The 17,390-nt window shown below is 37.8% G+C and overlaps 1 protein-coding gene across 1 annotated transcript; it reads right to left on the minus strand.

Annotated features, from left to right (window-relative positions):
* Positions 1-521: 521 nt before the first annotated feature.
* CISD1 (CDGSH iron sulfur domain 1) lies at positions 522-14,340 on the minus strand. Its single transcript, XM_059662676.1, has 3 exons — positions 14,286-14,340; positions 13,090-13,295; positions 522-924 (listed from the first exon to the last, which is right to left on the minus strand). The coding sequence occupies exons 1-3, from the start codon at positions 14,323-14,325 to the stop codon at positions 835-837; spliced, it is 336 nt and encodes a 111-aa protein (XP_059518659.1). The 5' UTR covers positions 14,326-14,340; the 3' UTR covers positions 522-834.
* Between the last annotated feature and the right edge of the window lie 3,050 nt (positions 14,341-17,390).

A 17,390-nucleotide genomic window follows, 5' to 3' on the forward strand; every position in this document is an offset into this window, starting at 1 on the left:
TGGACTGAAGGTTCCTGGGTTCGATTCCGGTCAAGGGCCTGTACCTTGGTTGCAGGCATATCCTCAGTGGGGGGTGTGCAGGAGGCAGCTGATTGATGTTTCTCTCTCATCGATGTTTCTAACTCTCTATCGTTCTCCCTTCCTCTCTGTAAAAATATCAATAAAATATATATTTTTAAAAATAGCCACTATTGGTTACCTTAATGGATCAATTAAATATCCATGAAGATGAGTACAAAGAAGTTACCACCCCTTTATTATTGACCTGGCCCATTTCTAAATAAGCAGAATAACATTCAAAGTTCATTTTGATTAAAAACTGGGAAAACACAGCAGCCATGTTTTCTCAGTGTCACTATCACTATCACTGTCAAGAAGAAAACCAAGGTCATAACAGGTTATTCCTAGATTGCATTAAGTCTTAAGAGACTAATGTAGCTTAACCACACCCAATTTACTTTCTAAGTTAACTAATAAAAGGTGATAATTTTTCTTGAAAATTGTAAGTAAATCTGCACATACACGATTTTGAGAATAATTTAATGTTAACTTGAACATACAACTACATTCTAATGTGATTATATTAAATGCAAAGAAACGGATCCTTACAAAACCAAAATAACCCACAGGCCATGAGGTCAGTTTCACTTTTTCCTTTGTTTAAACAAACGTGCACCACGATGGTTCAACAAGTAAGGCAAATGACATGAATATGAAAGCTGCGGTTTGTAATATACCACATCTAGAACCCAGAGAAGGTGAATTAGACTAAAGTGGCAGTCATTCTAATTAAACAATCAGGATGACTTGGTTTGCAGCATGGAAACTGTCGATCTAGGTTTCTTTTCTCTTAATGATCAGAGGTCCCACATTATCTCCAGTCTCTTCGTTGTGTTTTGTGTGAGCTCCATCGCAGAACGGGAACTGGGAAGAGAAAAAGAGAATGTAAAATGTCTAATCACAAAGTCAGTATTATGTTTGGCAGAGTGGGGGGTGACGTTCAAGTCACATATATATCATGATGACTGAATATAAAATAGCATTCCTATTTGTGATATTTGAGTATGGATTTTGAAAACCCATGTTTATATACTAGTTATAATTCCTTTTTAGTGAACTGGCTATATCAATTGCCTATTTACTTAAGAGCCTAAGTTCACTTATTTAAGATCAATTTGTACATGATCCCTCTGTTGATCAACTTAATACAATTTTTTCCCCTAAACCTTTTTATTTTGCTTAGTTTTTCATGCCTTTAATTTTCCTATTTTCATACAAATAGGCCTATTTAACATCATACATTTCCTTTCATACATTTCTCTCTTTTTAACATCTTTCATGGAGACTTTTTTCTGGAAATATGGTAGATTCACATTCCGTTTCATCATTTCACATTTTTCATTAAGTAGATTTTTATTGATTTCACAAAGGAAGGAAGAGGGAGAGAGCGATAGAAACATCAAGGATGAGACAGAATCATCAATTGGCTGCCTCCTTCATGCTCCACTGGGGATTGAGCTTTCAACCTGGGCATCTGTCTTGATCAGGAATTGAACCGTGACCTCCTGGTTCGTTGGTCAATGCTCAACCACTGAGCCAAGCTGGCCGGGCTCATGATTTCACATTTTAGATATAGCTGATCTTTTGGTGTCTAGTGGGAGGGAAAGGACAAAAAATTGTTTCCCAGAATATGCTCCAAAGAAGTTAGTGCTGCAATATATTCTAATATGATTTTATTCTGTGTTTAAAAAACACACAAACGACCCACATACAAAGCTATTTTGATTCACAATATATATTATTATTTTACAAAGGTTCTGCTATAAAAAAAACTCTATTTTACCCCAAACTCTTCCAAACTGACTAGATTATGGGCATTTTTAACTTATCCACGATCACAACGTTCTATAGAGTACAGTACACTTTGCAAAATGCTGTTCTAGATCTTGTTGCCTCAATATTTTTAGAGGTTGCATCCTAGATTGTTATACCTTTCTTCATAATTTTATCAAAATAAAATATACAATGCCTAGATACAGGTTTGACATTATATTCATCAACCTATTCCACTAGGAAAATAACTGATTAAAATAAGCTTAAAATTGGGCTAGTTTTCCTCTATATTATTACTTTAAAAAAAATACCTTTCTAATGATTTCAGAGAGGAAGGGGGAGCTAGAAACATGTATGATGAGAAAGAATTATTGATTGGCTGCCTCCTGCATGCCCCCTGACCAGGAATTGAACCATGACCTTCTGGTTCATAGGTCAATGCTCAACCACTGAGCCATGCTGACCGAGCCATATTATTATTCTTTATTAAACCTTTCCTATTTATCCTTTACCTAACTTTATTTAAATTCTATCTATTTATTCTTCCTCATAAACATGAGAATTTTGTTTTTTGCCAAATCCTATTTTATTTCTCTTGCAGTTTTCATTCTCAAGTCTCATGTATTTCTGACAAGATTATTTATCTTATATGGTCATTGGTTATTATAATTAGGTATATTTTTACACATGACCTCTCTCTGTGTGTATGTGTATCATTGGTTTTTGCAAATATATCCGTCCTACTGCTAAATAATAAAAATAAGGATTCAACAGTGTTTTAGTTGTCTCCTCAGGATTTTACACTTAGAAGGCTCAATTATCACTAGATTATTTTGTTTCTTTCTATATTTATAGCTTCACTTCTACTTCATGTCACACAATGATAGCTAGCACCTGTTCCATTTAATCTAGAGTTTCATGTTTAGTATAAGGTACACTATTGCATGGAAGGAGCCTGTTTAGAAGAGTATAGTAACAAGAGTCTCGGCCTTACGAGTAAAATCGCCTGATTACTCACTGGGAAGGGGAATATAATTTCAGATACCTGAAACTAGACAATGATGATATATAATCTTAAACTTTGATATTAGCAGTGTCTATTCAAAAAATTAAAATATTTGATGTTAATGAAATTCAATTTTAATTTTACTATCTGTATATAATTCTGAGAGGCAGTAAGTTAGTTAAAAATTACAGAAAAACTCAAGGTTTTCAGAATACCTTCTATATCCAGGTATAAGTTCCATCTTGGGGCAATATAATGTAATACATATGAAGCTTGCATTATTTCTTTTTTTAGGTCAATAAGATATGGTACACAGTTTATTCATATTAAAAACAAGTCCTTGCAGCAAAAACATGAACCTAAGCTTTCAGGTTTTTTGGCATAGATGAGGAAAGAGGCCATTAAAAAAAAAATCAAACTAAAATGTATTCTACAGCAAAGAACAGCATTTCAAAGTGGCATATGTTTGATAAACACATGATTTTACAGTGAGAATGAAAGTTTACATTGTAAAAGACTCCATTTTTATAAATAGCTCACATAAAACATGTCACTGTAAAGTTTCACACACACAGATTATAAAACACTAGTGACCCGGTCCACAGATTCAGATTTGTGCACATTGAAAGGAAATTAATTAGAAGGTGGCAGGCAGGGCGGGACTGGGCCAGATGGGCTGGACACGCCCTGGAGCCAACCTCTCACAGGTTCTCCCCAGCCAGCTGCACATGGGGTGGCCCCACGGCTCGAAAGCCATCTGCGGAGTGAGTGGGTCCCTCCGGCAGGTGGGGTCCCTTGGCCTGGCCCGCGGGGATCGGGCCGAAACTGTCTCTCCCCACCCCCTGAGGGGTCCCAGAGTGCAAGAGGGCACTCTGCAAAGTTGCTGTCATTCAGGGTGTGGAACACAAATGCAAGTATGCAGTAAACCAGATACGGGGCCAACAGTGCCCCAGCAACAACATAACCCACAGCCAAAGGTGGAATTGCGTGGCCCCACAAGGAATCGGGCTCCCTCCTCTGGTTTTGGAGTGCATCACCCAAGAACTGCTGCTGTCAAGTCACTGCAGCTCAACAGCTCCTGCATTAAGTGTCTGCCCCCTGGTGGTCAGTGCATGTAATAGGGACCAGAGGATGGAGGGAGGGACACTTAGCATATTAGCCTTTTATAAATATAGACTAGGGGCCCGGTGCACGAAATTTGTGCACTGGGTGTGTGTGTGGGGGGGGAGTGTCCCTCAGCCCAGCCTGCCCCCTTTCACATACTGGGAGCCCTCAGGCATTGACCCCCATCACCCTCCAATCACAGGATCGGCCCCTTGCCCAGGCCTGACGCCTCTGGCCTAGGCGTCCGGCCCAGGCAGCAGGGACCCACAGCTACAGCGGCCCCGCGATCGTGGGCTTCGCTTTAGGCCCAGGCAAGGGACCCCTAGCTCCTGGGACTGCCAGCTTCGACTGTGCCCAGCTCCCATCGCTGGCTCCACCCCTACTTCCTGCTATCACTGGCCAGGGCGGCAAAGGCGCCTGATTCTCCGATCATGGCTGGGGGGCAGGGCAAAGGCGGCCCCCAGCTCTTAGCTCCCCCCTGGGTTTCCGGTCACTGTCAGTGGCAGGGGGCTTCTTCCTGCTTTCCCTTTCACCTCCCTGCATTGTGCCTACATATGCAAATTAACCGCCATCTTGTTGGCAGTTAACTGCCAATCTTAGTTCGCAGTTAACTGCCAATCTTAGTTTGCAGTTAATTTGCATATAGCCCTGATTAGCCAATGAAAAGGGTAGCTCGTACGCCAATTACCATTTTTCTCTTTTATTAGTGTTGATATTTCTGGAAAACAAATATCAGTAAGTAAAAAAGCCTCAAATAACTTACTGATGTAGCATGCTTCACTTTTATTTCTTTTTTAATGTCACTGTTAAAAATACTAGAAAGTTAATTCATTTTCTCAAATTATTTTTTCTCCATATATAGAATCGAGAACAGGAGAGAAATCTATAGAGAATAAAGAAAATCTTATAAAGATTAAGAAAGCCATACATCAGGATGAGACTATAGTCTGGCTGGAACGGTTCAGTTGGTTGAGTGTTGGCCTGTGCACTGAAAGGTTGTCGGTTTGATTTTGGTCAGGGCACGTATATGCCTGGGTTGCAGTTTGATCCCTGGTTGGGGTTCCTATGGAAGGCAGCCAACCCATGTTTTTCTCTCTCTCTCCGTTTCTCACTCTAAGCATGTCCTCGGGTAAGGATTTAAAAAAAAAGAGAGAGAATATACTTTTTACAATAATCTGTTTCTGCCTAATACCTGATGTAAACTAGGTATTAAAAACCATTTTGTTCAGAGGCACTGATATCTTTTAATACTACTTTCTATTAACACTTAACCACAGGAATTATTGACTTAGGTCAGAATCATCTCCCAAACTTCATGTGAAGGTTAAGTATTCCCATTATATTTACGCATTAGGGATTTCTTATTTTAAGTTATGAACAACTAAACGTTTTCTTTTCAACCAAAGTCAAAATGAGCTATTTCAAAATAAGATTAGCAATTTCTTAGGGCTGCTTTGTACATTTCAATAGAATATATTTATTGAAATTACTTCATGATCCTTAATATAGTATAAATGAATGAATGGTAATTACTGGGCATTAAAATTCAAAAAGTAAATTACATAACAATGTTTTTCAGAAAGTGTCTTATTTTATTTTTAACTTTTTTATCCAAGAGAAAGAAAATAAGTGATAGGTAAGTGCTTTCAAACATAATCTAGGAATAGTTTATAAAAAAATATATTTTTATTAGTTTCAGAGAGGAAAGGGGAGGGAGAGAGAAAGAGGTAGAAATATCAATGATGAGAATCACTGATCCGCTGCCTCCTGCATGCCCCCTACTGGAGATTGAGCCCACAACCTGGGCATGTGCCCTTGAGTGGAATCGAACCCGGGACCCTTCAGTCCGCAGGCTGACGCTCTATCCACTGCGCCAACCAGTCAGAGCAGGTATAGTTTTTGCATTAAATATTAATGTAATGAAAACATGAAAATTTTATTAAGACTCTTTCATTTAAAATGTTGAAATTTGTTAAACTTGTCAAGCAAAGAGCTAAAGTTATAAAAACACAAATGGTATATTTAATTCAGCTCATATAGTATCAATACTTAAAGTTAAAACTAAAAAAGATACAATATTTGATGAAAAAAAGGTTAGGTCATAGTTGATTCTAAAGTTTGTTCTAAGATACTAGTCTTTGTTCATTAATATATCCTGGAGAAAAGCTTGTGAATTAAATTGGCTGATTTTCCTGTACGTCCAGAAAATATCCTAGTATGCTTGTTAAACCAATTAAAAATCCATTCATCTCAGGTATCTTTAAAACAGGGTTGGAGAAAGTATGGAGAAGAGATTGAAAGAAATATCTATAAGAAAAAGAAAAAACACTTGGAAAGCTAACATTACCACGGTCTTCATAAAAAACCTAAGATATGTTTATTTTTAAGGGCCCCATATCTCAAGTTATGATGTTTCTGTTTTTAGAGTGATTCAAAATGGAAATAAATACATCCCCTCTTTGAATTATCTCTTCTATCTGCAACTGAAGAAAATTTTATCTTCCTTCTCCAAACTTTGTATTTTTAAGGACAGTTTGGATTATATTCCCAAGGAAGTTGCCTGGGGCCACTCTGGCTCATTACCATAAATCACTCAGAGAAACAGGTTTCCTTTGGTTGAGAAAGTAAACAAAAGCAGTGAGATCTTTGAAACTTCCTGAAAGAATATGACATTTTACACCATTTTTATGTACATCCTTTGGTAAACATAAGATAGTAGATGTAATAGGAAAACATATAAACACAGATTAAGATTTTACAACACTGTCCTTATGTGGATTAACCAACATTCAGAAAATATCCTATTCGGTTTGTTAAATATTCTTTCTATGAAAAAATGGACTCAGTGCAACCCACTTCCAAACCATTCATAGATTGAGACTTTCTATAACACACACACCTCCAAAAACAAAAATAAGCCCACCACTCACCAAAAACCCCAACTCAAACCCTGAAGCTGTAAATAAAAGAAAATGGTCCTACATAGGTCCAAAATGGTCCTCGCATTTCATTTCAATTTCAGTTGGCTTGAAGGACACTTTCTCCTCCTTCTTTTGTATCTGGAGTTAAGTTCAGGCTGACTTTGAGCTTTCTGAAATCCTGGAGGTGGAGCTAGGGTTAAGGGTTGAGAGACCCTAGGCCAGTGGTTGTCAACCTTCCTCATGCCGCGACCCTTTAATACAGTTCCTCATGTTGTGGTGACCCCCAACCATAAAATTATTTTCGTTGCTACTTCATAACTGTAATTTTGCTACAGTTATGAATCGTAATGTAAATATCTGATATGCAGGATATATTTTCATTGTTACAAATTGAACATAATTAAAGCATAGTGATTAATCACAAAAACAATAAGTAATTATATATGTGTTTTCCGATGGTCTTAGGCGACCCCTGTGAAAGGGTCATTCGACCCCCAAAGGGATCGCGACCCACAGGTTGAGAACCGCTGCTCTAGGCTATAGATAAGGGTCAAGATAACTAAAGACAGGGGAAAAAAAGGATGGCTCCTTTTTAACTTTGACTTTTCAATTGGAATTGCTTTCTGAGGTTCTGAACAGGACCATTTTCTGGATAAATGAGAGCCTAGCTCATCTGCTTGGGACACCCGGCACTCTCTAATATTCCTAGAAAAGGCTGGCAGGGCCCGAGGTGCTGTCTCGTCTGGCTGGCCAAGACATAGGTCACCAGGAATCTTTGGTACCAACTTCTGTAAGAGCCTCAGGAATGACTTAACAGGGACTCTCCCCGCTTCCCTTTGAGAGGGGTGGCTGCTCTCTCTCCCAGGCCTCTTAACGGATCAAGGCTTTGGGAACATGAAAAGCAGGGCTACAGGTCACTAGCCCAACAATTGGAACCTCAAGGAGATCATTGGGGACCTCAATTTGAGTAATTTACCCAAGTTTATAGGTATTGCAGGAAAACCTGATGGCAATTAGGTGGCTCAGCTTCTTTGCTCTGGGAGACTAATTAAAGCTCAATCATGAAATTCCAGCAAAGCAGATTTTAAAGAGCATATATAGCCCTGCAGGTATGGCTCAGTTGTTGATCTTTGACCCATGAATCAGGAGGTCAGGGTTTGATTCCCAGTCAGGGCACATGCCTGGGTTGTGGGCTCAATCCCTAGTAGGGGGTGTACAGAATATAGAAGGCTGCCCATCAATGATTCTCTATCATCATTTAGGATTCTATCTTTCCCTCTTCCTTCCTCCCAGAAATCAATAATAATAATAATAATAATAATAATAAAACAATTTTTTAAAAAAAGAGCCTAGCCCTAGCTGGTTTGTCTCAGTGGATAAAGCGTCAGCCGGTAGACCGAAGGGTCCTGGGTTTGATTCCAGTCAAGGGCACATACCCGGGTTGCAGGCTTGATCCCTGGTAGGGGGCGTGCAGGAGTCAGCCAATCAATGATTCTCTCTCATCATTGATGTTTCTATCTCTCCCTCTCTGAAATCAATATATATTTTAAAAATAAATAAATAAAAATTTAAAAAAGAGCCTATATAATCAATTGCTATTCTTATTGTGTTTATGCATATAACCAGGGCAAATGGAAACTAAACTTAATGTAGTAAATAAATTGGTCTTAATTTGGCTCATTAATAAAAATGAGGGTGATTTTAGGGGGAAAATTTGTTTCAGCAGACTCTGTAATATACAGTTGTTAATATTGGTCTCCAATTCAATTAATTGTCTTTAAAGTTTCATTTTTCACTTATGAATTGAACTAAATCCTAAATTTACCTATTTTCTTAAATATTTAGCTACAACTTTCTAAATTAATGCTTCATTTTCTCCCATCCTTTGACTTGGAATCAGTGAGTACTAAAACACGTTTCTCTCTGCCTACAACAATACGACTCAGCAAATGATGTAACTAACCTACCTGAGGTGAGTGGGGGTGGGGTGGAGTGGGAATCTAGTAAGACTATGTTGCATACTCTTCTCTCTTACATCAAGGTTCCCTCATCTTGTTTCGAAAGTAAGACTATCTTCCTTTTTAAGGCTGAGTTTTACATCTGGGCTTAGTCTCATTTCCTTCCACTCTCTTTCAAGACACCACTGTCTGAAATAGCATCTTCCCCTGTAGTCACTTTAATCATCTCCTTTCTATTGGCTCCTTTCCTTCTCATTGTACATATGGAGAGCCCTTCGGTGAAATATTATGAAATATTATTCAGGCCAGTTTCTGAAACAGCAGAGGGCATACCAATTCTGGGGGGAAGAGGGAGAATGAAGTGTGTTAAAAAATGAATTTCTAGCCCTAATCGGTTTGGCTCAGTGGATAGAGCGTCGGTCTGAGGACTCAAGGGTCCCAGGTTCGATTCCGGTCAAGGGCATGTACCTTGATTGGGGGTGTGCAAGAGGCAGCTGATTGATGTTTCTCATCAATGTTTCTAACTCTCTATCCTTCTCCCTTCCTCTCTGTAAAAAATAAATAAAATATATTTTTAAAAAATGAATTTCCACATGTTACTAACAGATCTGATTCATTAGCTCTGGGAAAACCACTCGTTACATACATACAACAAACCAGAGATTGTACCTTAAGAATAAATTAGGATTATATTCAAGTTTATATTACATATAACTTTTTTGGAAATAGGTAAAAAAGGCATTTACGTTTTATGATAAAATAATTGGGTTGTCTAAGTAAAAAAATTACTGAATGTAAAAAATTACTGAATGTAACATCTATCTAGTCAAAGGTATTAATTACAAGTCTGTGCATTGACATGTAAATGTGTGACTTAGCACCTGTGCGTTATGACAACCTTAGGAACCTCAGGAATGCGGGGAGCTTCCAAAGATGCCTGAAGAAGACCATCCATTAACTTGAGTAATATTCAAAGTAATATTCACTTTGGGAATAAAAAGTATCCAAGATTCAGAGAAAATTCCAAAGTGATAAATCCTAGATGCAAAGAGGATCATTAATGTCATAAAAGGTAAACACACAAAAGACAGAGAAAGCTGAAAATAAAATGATTGATCTGGCATTCCTTAAAGTCCAGCTATGGGAAATGGTAATCCCTTGTTTATCCATCTGAAAATTCTAAACTGTATGATGCAAGAATAATCCTGGAATGTTATGTTGAACTATAAAGTCTGATAAACATTCAAATCACCACCTCTGTCTATTTGTGATTCTTCCTGAAATACTTGAGATCTTAGTCCATGAAAGAATATATTTGCTTTATTGACGCTTTACCTTCTGGGAAAACCCAACCAAGGTAAACACACTTTACTTGACCTCAAAGCTAAGCTTTAGAGTCCACTAAAGCTGTCATCTCATTTCTTTTTCTTTCATTCATTCACATTTACTGAAGATTTGACTTCTAGCATTTTTTTTTTTTTTATTAAGAATGCATACTTTAAATCACTAGGACACAGCTTCTAATTATTCTGTTGAAATGACACCAAAAGGTCAATTGACTAAGTCTATTCACCTGGCTGACTTTTCACACATGCCAACAACCAAATCTTTGAAACTTTCTCCCTTTCCACTGTGAAGCCGTAATATTCTTAGTTTTCTTCTTAACTCTGGACCATTTAATCTCCTTTGTTGGCTCTTATTCCTTTTCCCAAAATGCAGAAAATCCCCTAAGAGTTCATACTAAGCCCTTGATTTAAAAAAATATATATATTTTATTGATTTTTTACAGAGAGGAAGGGAGAGGGATAGAGAGTTAGAAACATCCATGAGAGAGAAACATCGATCAGCTGCCTCCTGCACACCCCCTACTGGGGATGTGCCCGCAACCAAGGTACATGCCCTTGACTGGAATCGAACCTGGGACCCTTGAGTCCGCAGGCTGACGCTCTATCCACTGAACCAAACCAGTTAGGGCGAAGCCCTTGATTTTTATCTGTATCCAGGATTGGTTGGTTGCATTCCTATGCCTGACTCATCAATTTTGCTGATCTCTATCTCTAACCCTGATGTCTCAACTTCAGTCCCACATTTTCAGATTGTCTGCTGTACATTTCCATTCAAATATCACCGTAAGTTCACTCTTTGAAATAAAACTCCTTATTACTGTCCTAGGAAACCAGCTATTCACCCTGAATTCCTTATTTCTGTTAATGGCACCATCTCTACAAACTCAAAGGCTTAGATACTTCAGTGAGTGTCCGCTGAACTCCCCCAATCTTTGACAAAAATCATCATTGCATTTGGCTGATCCTTCCCTCCAAATGTTTCATTTATCTATCTGTTCCTTGTTTTCCAGTCCCATAGCTAGCACCCTGGTATAAGTCTTTTAACTTTATGTCTGAAATTCCTGACAAGGAGCTCCCCCAAGTCTGGAGGCACAAACTCCTCACATTGGTACACTCAAGACTCTCTTCAATTTGGACTTATTTCTGGGGGCAGACAGTGCAAGGACAAGACTAGATTCTTCATTGATCCCACCTTTGCTCAAATGAGTTCTTTCCAGAAGATTTTGATAAAGTTTCTAATACTTGCTAGTCTATTCAAATGCCACCAACATTTCTGGGCAATTTAACTTCCATATATATATCACTATACCTTCCCAGAAAATTCTAGCCCACAGTGTAACTCTTCTTTTTATTTAAAGCCCTTGTACTGTATCCACTATACACATCTATGAAACCTGCTGTTTTACTACTTTTGCCATGCGTGTATATAGAGTAGACATTAAATGAACTATTTAAAATCATCACTGACTAAAGAACTATTACAACTCTGATTCTGAAATGCCCTCATTTCTACAGGTATTACTTTCTATATTTTGATGAGCAATAAAAGAATGAAACTTATTATAGGCATAATTTTTAAAAACAAACCAGATCTAGTCTATAGAATATTATTGAGGATTATTTCCTAGCAACCCCACTGGTACTTCTGAACAATCCCACATTCTAAATGAATAGTGCTCTTAAGATACAACTTGCAATAGCACTATTAATTTTTGGTTCATATTCCATATGTTCATTAAGCATTTTTAGACACTATGACATAATCTAAGTACTGTATCACTGGATTATGCAACATCAATTGTCTTGGGAGAAGGGAGTTAGTGGAATATGCTTTCCAGTGCCTACTATGTGATATGTTGATTTGTGATAATGGCTCTCCAGTACAGGAAGAGGTCCCTCACGTAACGTGCCGTCAGAAAGTCAGTCAGTGTATGAAGCTTTTCAAGGTGACCTTAGAAGAGTAATTTGCCATCTTTAGATCAGTAGCTGTCATCACTGTCTAAAAGCTGCAGGTATCACAGATGACACTTCCAAACGGAACCTGATGAAATGCAAATCTCACAAAAGAAAGTAAGATTTTAAAAAATATAATGTTAGACATTTAACTATAGAAGCTGCAGCTTAAAGAAAGTTTACGATACAAAGTCAATATGTTTACCAGATAAAAAATTTCAAGGCAAATTTTCCCAAACTTTCTCTTGAAATTTCTAAAACTTTTCCTAGAATCCAGGAGTTTGAAAACTCAAGAAAACATTTACCTCTTCCCTTTCTTTCTTTCTTTTTTTTTCTTTTTCTTTTTTTCACCTCTTCTGTTTCTGTGTTTAGGCTGCATACATCCTTTTGTGGGATAGCAGAGGCTAAGATCCACTTGAGGAGGAAATCTTTACGACTAAATAAAGAGATTTCTTTCTCTTCTTTGGCTAAGAATATGGTTATATTCAACTGAACTCAAGGAGAATATGATGTAATTTTACTTTATAGTGGTTACACATTTTATTTTAAACCATTCTTGTGTGTGTGTGTGTGTTTACTGATTTCAGAGAGAGTAAGGGAGAGGGAGAAAGGAATAGAAACATCAATGATGAGAGAGAATCATTGATGGGCTGCCTCCTGCACGCCCCCTACTGGGGATCAAGCCCGCAACCCAGGCATATGCCCTGTCTGGGAATTGAACCGTGACCTCCTGGTTCTTGGGTTGATGCTCAACTATAGAGCCAAACCAGCAGGGCAGTGGTTATACATTTTAGTAATTATATTCCTGAAGAGTATAAGGAAAACAGAGAAGAAAAGGATCCATCAAATTTTTTTTTAAAAGGGCTGGCTATCTTAACACTATCTGGTGATACCTGTTTGATAGAATAATTTTAAAAAAGAAGTATTTCATTAAAAATGGTACTAATATAAAGGACTTATTTCCTCACCTTTTTGGACCTCCAACAACGGCAGTACACAGCTTTATCTCCCAAATCCTCCATGTCAAAAGCATGTACGACCTTGGGGTCATCTTTCTGAATGTGTAGGTTAACCATATTTTTGTTGCGATGATCTTTAACATAAAATTTTTTGTAAGCTAGATAACCAATTGCGGCTGTTCCAGCAGCAATGGTAACTGCTGCAATCCATTCAACTAGAGCAGAGAAGAAAAACAGGAATAATTATCAAAATTATTGATAAATATGTATAAAATATACACTAATAATCTAATATAATGTTCAGGAAATTCAATTTTTGAGCATTTAGCATCTCAATAATCAAAGTTGGTTTTTAATATTAACTTTATGGTCAGAACACACTGATGTAAAACTTTGTTTACACTTTCCCCAGCCCATAGCAATGATAGCTAAATTACAATAGAAGAGGGAAACTTAAAAATCACTTTACAGAGAAAAACAAGGCTGAAAAATACTTTTAAAGAGTTCATAAAAAGATTTAAAATAACATGTGAGTCTATAGATACCAATTGCTCTAAAAAATACATACAAAACCACCCTTAATAGTAAACATTCAAAGGGATAAATCCGACATGATTCTGAGCTCCAAAGTCATTAAAAAGTTGTTTCTTTAAATTTCAAAGTGCCGTCTCATTAAAATAAAAATCAGAATGGACTAGTTTCATATTAAACATGAGTAATATAATTACAGTTATATTCTCATTTAATAAATTCCAATTTTTCATTATCCATCAGTGGATGATTATCTAAATTTGCTACAAACTTCATTTTAAATTTAATGACATTTTGGGGGTTGAGGAGCTGGGTGGAAAAGGCGAAAGGATTAAAAAGTACAAATTGGTAGTTACAAAATAGTCACAGGGATATAAAGCACAGGATAGGGGATATAGTCAATAATACTGTCATAACTATGTATGGTGCCAGGTGAGAACTAGAGTTATCATGGGATCACTTTGTAAGTTATATAATGTCTAAACACTAAGCTATACACCGGAAACTAATATAAAATAATATGGAATGTCAACTGTAATTGAAAAATAAAAAAAATAAGTTTAATGACATTTTTCTACTCAATTATTTGCTTGACCAACAGGCCATCTATTTATTTTTTCTACATAGCTTTCTTTTTCAAGGAGCCCTTAGAAACCCAAGCACTTAACAGCTACCCCATATCCAGAGACTGCTGGAGAGGAGAAAGTTCTGCATAGTCTGGTTAGCCTCAGCCTCAGAGGACAGCTGTCTATTCCCAGCACGGAGTGGACTGCAGGAAAAAGTTGAACAGGGGTCAGGATAAACACACTGGACTGCTTCCCAGCACTTCCTGAGTTAGATCTTCATAGTGTTTGAAATAAGTTCCCAGACTATCAAATAAAGCCCTAGAGAGATAAGTATAAAAAACACATTCCAAGGCCAAATAAAAACATATAATGAGTAACTAACTGCATGGCTTAATTTGCACTATTCAGTCAAATGTCTTATTAACCATCGTACCCACCAGTGCCTTACATAAAATTGGAACTAATTCTTACAGAACTCTATGGGAAAAGAATAACTATTCTCACACTTAGTTTCTTTTATCTTGGTCTTCTCTTAGCTTATTTAATAATCTAGTGTTTACCAATGCTTCTAATTAACATGTTCCTTGTACTCTATTTTCAACTACAGTATTTTTCTCTACAAAGTAATTTAGTTTGTTTTCCTTCCCCCAGCATTTCCATTCCTCCTCGCGATAATCCCATAAAATAAACATTAATGCTATGTTCTTCCCAGGTGCTGCATGACTGAGAAAACAAGTTAATAAGTCATTTGACAGCTTCAAACCTTTGGCTTCACTGAAGGATGTGTTTTAACTCAACATTTTGTGTAGGTTTGTCTTGGATTTTAGTGCTGCTTCACAGCATTTCCCCATGGCAGTTCCAAGCAGGGCTGAAACTTTGCTCTAATTTCTAGCTTGATTCATGATTTTTTTTAATTTTAAAAAATATTTTTATTGATTTCAGAGAGGAAGGATGAGGGAGAGATAGAAACATCAATGATGAGAGAGAATCATTGATTGGCTGCCTCCTGCACGCCCCACACTGGGGATTTAGCCCACCACCGGGCATGTGCCCTGACTGGTAATCACATTGTGACCTCCTGGTTCACAAGTCGACACTTAACCACTCAGCAACACTGTCCAGGTAATGAGCTTTCTTTTTGATGCATTATTTACCTTGGAACCTCCTTAGGAAAATATTCTAAGTCAGGAGCTATGGCAATCCACTTCTTTGCTAATAGAAAGCCACTCTGAATATTAATGTACTTATCACAAAATGGGCTACAATATTGCTTTATATAGTATATGTTATGTTTGCTGAATATTATCTTTAGAAGAAATTTAAAAAGGGGAATATCCTGAAAGACTCACACAATTCCTTAAATGCTGTTGATCTTAATTGCACTCTACTTTTTAGGTGAATCATGAAGCAATCTCTGATTTATTTTAATGGCGCCTACATATTACAAAAAGCCTGAGACCCAAAGAACCCCAATTGACTAGTATTAATTTGTCTCACAATATAAAAAGAGAATCCAATAGGATATTCTACCTGAAACTTATAATAGGCCAAAAGAATATTTTTTACTCATTAAAACATTCTTCTATTCTCTTATCTTATACTAGAGGCCCAGTGCACGAATTCGTGCACAGGTGGTGGTGGGGGGGGGTCCCTTGGCTGGCCAGTGATTGGGGACGACTGGGAGGGGCTGGCCGGCTGGGGGGAGGGACTGTGGGAGGTTGGCCAGCCATGGGGAGGGACCGCAGCTGGCTGGGGGTTGAGACTGTGGGAGGTTGGCCAGCTGGCCACGCAAGGTTGGCTGTGGGAGCGCACTGACCACCAGGGGACATCTCCTGTGTTGAGCATCTGTCCCCGGTGGTCAGTGCACGTCACAGCAACTGGTCGACCGATCATTTGGTCATTCGGTCGCTTAGGCTTTTATATATATAGATTACCAACTTAATCCATATGGTAACCTTTTTTTTTTTTAAACATTTTTTTAAAATATATTTTATTGATTTTTTACAGAGAGGAAGGGAGAGAGATAGAGAGTTAGAAACATCGATGAGAGAGAAACATCGATCAGCTGCCTCCTGCACACTCCCCACTGGGGATGCGCCCGCAACCCAGGTACATGCCCTTGACCGGAATCGAACTTGGGACCTTTCAGTCCACAAGCCGACGCTCTATCCACTGAGCCAAACCGGTTTCGGTTTTTAAACATTTTTTAAAAAACATTTAGTTCCCCTGGATTTTTTGATGGGGAAGAAATGATAGAATAACGGACAAGGAGCAGAGGCAATAGTAAATGAAAGAAATGGGAACTGACTCTAGGTATCACCCAAGAGTGGTTGTTCCATGAGGCATCAAAACAGGCACTCTGTGACCCTATGTAAATGCCACACACACACAAACACACGCCTGCTAGGAAAACGGCTTTGTACTTGTTCCAGTGAGCTTTTCTTAGAATTACAGAACTAGAGAAGGTATTAAGAAAAGAATTTCCATTTCTTCTTGTCTTCCTCCCCAAATTCTAATTCTTTAATCTCTTTAGAGACAAATGTAAAATTTCTCAGAATAAGAAAAATGCTGTTTATGATTTTATTACTGCAGCCTCAAACAGCCTTTTCTGGCAAAAAGCTGTGGATGTCACTGGCAATGAGGGAAAAGAAGGAAAAGGAAACTATATGAAGATATATAAGAATGATGATGGATTCAAAAGCTATCAATTAGAATAGAGAAAGAATTGAAAATCAAAGTAACATTTAGTCTTTGTTAGTATATATTAAGAATAAATACAACCTTAGAGGCAACAGGGACTTTACCAAGACCCAATTAAATTTTTTATTGATTGATTGATTTTAGAGAGAGAGGAAGGGAAAGAGAGAAACATCGATTTGCTGTCCCACTTATTTATGCATTCATTGGTTGATTGTTGCATGTGCCCACAACCTTGGCCTACCGGGAGGATGCTCTAACCAACTGAACTACCCAGCCAGGGCTAAGATCTAACTCTTAAAGACATTTCAGTTGACAACTTCCTGACATTATTTCTGTTTCTTCTGGTTTATTTTTATTTTTTAAAAAAATATATTTTTATTGATTTCAGAGAGCAAGCGAGAAACATCAATGATGAGAGTGAATCATTAACCGGCTGCCTCGTGCACATCCCAAGTCCACAAGCCGGGCATGTACCTTGACCAGGAATTGAAACATGACCTCCTGGTCCATAAG

This window comes from Myotis daubentonii, chromosome 13, assembly GCF_963259705.1.
Source record: "Myotis daubentonii chromosome 13, mMyoDau2.1, whole genome shotgun sequence".
Taxonomy (NCBI): domain Eukaryota; kingdom Metazoa; phylum Chordata; class Mammalia; order Chiroptera; family Vespertilionidae; genus Myotis; species Myotis daubentonii.